The 3,670-nt window shown below is 69.9% G+C and overlaps 2 protein-coding genes across 2 annotated transcripts in view; one reads left to right on the top strand and one right to left on the bottom strand.

The window, feature by feature from the left end:
- The window catches only part of PEBP4 (phosphatidylethanolamine binding protein 4), a gene marked incomplete at its 3' end in the record, with an annotated part of 36,554 nt that extends 35,240 nt beyond the window's left edge, over positions 1-1,314 (bottom strand). Inside the window, exon 1 of the mRNA XM_085301010.1 lies at positions 1,036-1,314. Within this exon, the coding sequence (XP_085157136.1) occupies positions 1,036-1,257 (222 nt within the window). The remainder of the gene's footprint in view (positions 1-1,035) is intronic.
- RHOBTB2 (Rho related BTB domain containing 2) overlaps positions 674-3,670 on the top strand; it is a 13,432-nt gene continuing 10,435 nt past the window's right edge. The window contains exons 1-3 of the mRNA XM_085301007.1: positions 674-729; positions 1,631-1,784; positions 3,502-3,579. Coding sequence (XP_085157133.1) covers positions 1,636-1,784; positions 3,502-3,579 — 227 coding nt within the window. The 5' untranslated portion in view covers positions 674-729; positions 1,631-1,635. The remainder of the gene's footprint in view (positions 730-1,630; positions 1,785-3,501; positions 3,580-3,670) is intronic.

Here is a 3,670-nt window from a genome sequence, read left to right on the forward strand (position 1 = left end):
GGCGCCTGCCGGAGCCCCCCGCCGCGGCGGGCACCTTGTGACTGCTCCCGCGGGAGCGGCAGCGCGCACGCCGGGGAAGGGCTGCTATTTTGGGAGTAATGCTCTCATTTGACCTATATTAAGAGCGCTGGTTTCGCAGTCACAAGGCAGGCGCAGCGCAGGAGCCCTGCTCCCTCCAGCGCCAGCGGCTCTGCAGCTTGGCACAGCTTTTCCAAAGCCAGCGGTGCCCGAGCCCCGGCGCCTGCCGATGCGCTGCCCGATGCGCTCGGCTCGCGCTCGTGCCCAGCTCGCAGCTCCCGCGAGCCCCCCGGGAGCGGGCCACCTCGCCTCGCCGCTCGGCATCCCGGAGCGGAGGAGAGGCGCTCGGCATTGCTCCTTGGGGGCGGGCAAAGGCCGGCGCCCGCCGTCTCCCCAGGCCACCGTGGGAAAGCCCCGGGGCTGCCAGGCGAGGAGGAGGAGCTGCGGGATGAGGAAGGCTGCATCCTCCGCGCGCGGCCGGGCCGGCGCCCTGCGTGGGGGCCGCTCTGGGCGCGCAGCACCCTCCCTCGCCCCCCTCCAGCGACACGGGCGCCGTCCCCGCGCCCACCGCGCGGCTGAGCTGGAAGCTGCCGGCGCTTGCCCTTCCCACCCAGCGCCGCCGACCACGCTGCCTCCCGTGGGAACGCGCCGCGCACGTGACCAGGCAGCAGCGCGGGGGTGCCCGGGGCACGCCGGCACCCCAATTAGAAGGTGAGGCAGCACCTGCGCTCGCAGCAAACCCCACGCACGTGATGAGCAGCACGTGCCKGCCCGCCGGTACCTGCACACAGCGCGTCTCCACGCGCAGAGCTTCAGAGCCCTCCGAGAGAGCGGCCCCAACGCGGCTGCTCCGTCCCTCCTGTCTCCTCTTCATCCCCCGGCCGCCCGCTCCTCATCAGCACCCTCCTCTCCCCCGCCTCACCCCCGCTCCTCGGGGTCTTTTCCTCTCCCCATCCCTCACTGGCCGCTCCTCTCCCTCCCTCCCYGGCCCTTGCTTCTCCTCCGCGCCGGCCTCACCTGGCCGCCGACGCCGGGGGCATCGCCCGCGCCGCGGGAGCATCCYTCGGAGGGGTCTGCGGGCTGCCCAGAGTGCCGCCGGGCTTTTGCCGGAGGCCACCGCCAAGCCCGGAGGCTGCGGTGAGAGCCGCTCTTTTTGGAGCGAAGGATTCCGCTTCGTTTCTCGTCCTGGGTGGCATCTTCTGCCGCATTTTCTTCCACAAGCTGTAGGAAAAATAGCATTTTTTTGCAGAATTTACATATTATCAAATGACTGTAATATATACTTCCACACTTCCATCTCACTATCCATGTTCATCTTCTCCAGCTGTAAAATGGGAATTATTTAGGAATGTTTCAGATCTACTAATAAAACGAGTCCAAAAGAGGCGGCGTGGTCGTGGAAGGGCAGTGAGACGGGAAATGCACTCTGCGTGCCCCCGTCCGCGTCTCCCCCGGCGCGCCGGGGAGYGCTGCCCGCACGCGCCCGCCCGGGCCCCATCGCTCCGAGTGGAAAATTCCTTTCCGCTGAGCCCGGATTGTGGTTCGACAGGTTTTAGTCCCGGCCCCTTTACTTGTGTCAGTGCAAAAACTCATCCCTAGGGCATTTGTTTAGATCACATGGGCAAGCGTATAAAAACGGATCCTACCTGCCCGGGCCGGTCACCACCTGCAGCAACCGCGGGCGCCCGTCGCCGGAGCCCGGCACGCCGGAGAGCGGCGGGACGGTGCAGCCCGGGGGCCCGGCCGCGAGCCCCCCTCCAGGCCAGGTAACCGCCGTGGCCCCTCGCAGCCCTTAGCGCAGCCCCCCGGAGCGGCCGGTGCCGGCGGGACGCTCTGCGGCGGGAACGACCCCAACGCCCGGGGAGACGCCGGGCTTCCCGCAAGGGGACGACGCCGGCGAGCGCGTCTAAGAAATCCGGCTGCCGCCCGCGGCTCCGGCGGCTCTTTCGGGACGGGGGTTGCTCGGGTGCAGCTCCCCGCGGTTTTCAGGCGTCCGCCTTCCCGCCGAGAGGCGGAACCGGTTGCAACTCGGGTCCTCGAAAGCTGCAGGGACGGGGCTTGCGGAGAGGCTCCCGGGGCCCAGGGGAGGTTTTCGGCGGTGCTGCTCCCTATCTCGCCCCAGCTTTCCCCCCTCCTGTGGTCTCCATCCCTGCTGGAGACAGTTGCTTGGAAACAGATTCTCGCTCCCTTGATTTGTAGCTATTTTTCGAGCGCGGCGCAGGGCCGGCTCCGGGGCGGCCCCGAGGCTCGCTGCGGGCCGGGCCGGTCGGCTGCGCTCCGGCAGCCCCGCGGCCCGTTTTCGCACCGCTCTCCTCGGCAGGAGAGCCGGGAGCGGAGGGGAACGGCGAAGCCGGGGGCGCGCCGCTCCGAGAGCAGCTTTCCCCGGGCAGCGGCTCTGCACGGCTTCTCGCCAGGCGTCGTCAGCCCCCAACGCCGCGCGAAGCCGCGCACCGGCCCGCGGCCGCCCTCCTGCCGTGCCCGCGCCGGAGCTCCCGGCGGCTGCACGGACGGCCCCGCACGAGCTGTCCTGCCTCTCCCCGCGCCAAATGCTTCGGTAAAGCCAGTGTGTCCCGGTTGGGGGATCCGGATACCCCGGGCGTGTGGACAGGGGCCTTTTGCCCTGAGCAGGTTGGCGGGTGCGAAGAGTCTGCCTGGGGCGCCGTACGGCAATACCTGCCTCCTCCTGGGCTGAAATACTTATAAACTGACGGCTGAAGCCCGGAGGGTCTGCAGCAGCACCGGCGGCAGGATGAGCTGCGGCCCGTGCGGCGTCGGGTGGCAGCGCTGCAGCCCCGGGCGTCCGCGGGCGCAGCCGGGCCCCGCCGCGGGTGCAAGCGGCGCAGCGCCTTTGCAGGGGTGCTGCAGAAACGCTCTTTTCACTCGTTTTTACACCTTCCCCTCCACGCCGACCCGGGCTGTTCCTCGGGCCCTCGTCCGCTCCGCTGGCCAAGCGCCGGCAGCCCCCTCGCCACCCGCTCCGCGGCACCTCCGGCAGCGCAGCATCCCTTCGCCCCGCTCGCCTTCCCCGCCACGGCGGCTCGGGCTCTTGCGATTTTTGCAAAGTGCTGGTTGGATCCTTCTATCTCCTGCTGGGCCCAAATAGATGTTAAGTCGCCCGGAGCGTGCCGGGAGCGCCTGCCGGGAAGGAGAGCAGGATTTCTGGAGCAGCGAAGGCGCTGCCTCCAGGCTCAGCCCTGCGGGAAAGGCAGCTCCGCGCTCCGGGGAAGCCCGGCCCCCGCGGTGCCCGGGCGCTCGCTCGCTCGCCGCCGGCCTCCGCTGAGCCGCAGCCAAAGCAAACACGCCGGAGCGCTCGGTGCATGGGAGCACGGGCCGCGACGGAGCGCGGGGGAGGCTCCCCGGGGCTTTCTGCGCCCGGGGCCGCGGGCTGGCGACGTGCGGAGGTGGGTGGCAGCTTTGGGGCGGGGGGGGGTGAATCCTCATTTGGGACGTTGCCACAGAGCCTTTCCCGTCCTCTCCTTTCAGAACCAGCCGCGAGAAAGAGATGGCAACGCACGAGAAAGGTCGCCGCGGCGTGAAGATGGCAGCGATGGCGCGCAGCCTGTAAGTAGGGGGCTGGCGGCGCCGGCCGGGCACTGCTGGGCGCCGGGGCGGCCCGGCTCGCCCGAGCGCGGGGAGGTCCGAGCTGCCGGAT

This window comes from Rhea americana, unplaced genomic scaffold, assembly GCF_003343005.1.
Source record: "Rhea americana isolate MKP2758 unplaced genomic scaffold, rheAme1 scaffold_171, whole genome shotgun sequence".
In the NCBI taxonomy this organism is placed as follows: domain Eukaryota; kingdom Metazoa; phylum Chordata; class Aves; order Rheiformes; family Rheidae; genus Rhea; species Rhea americana.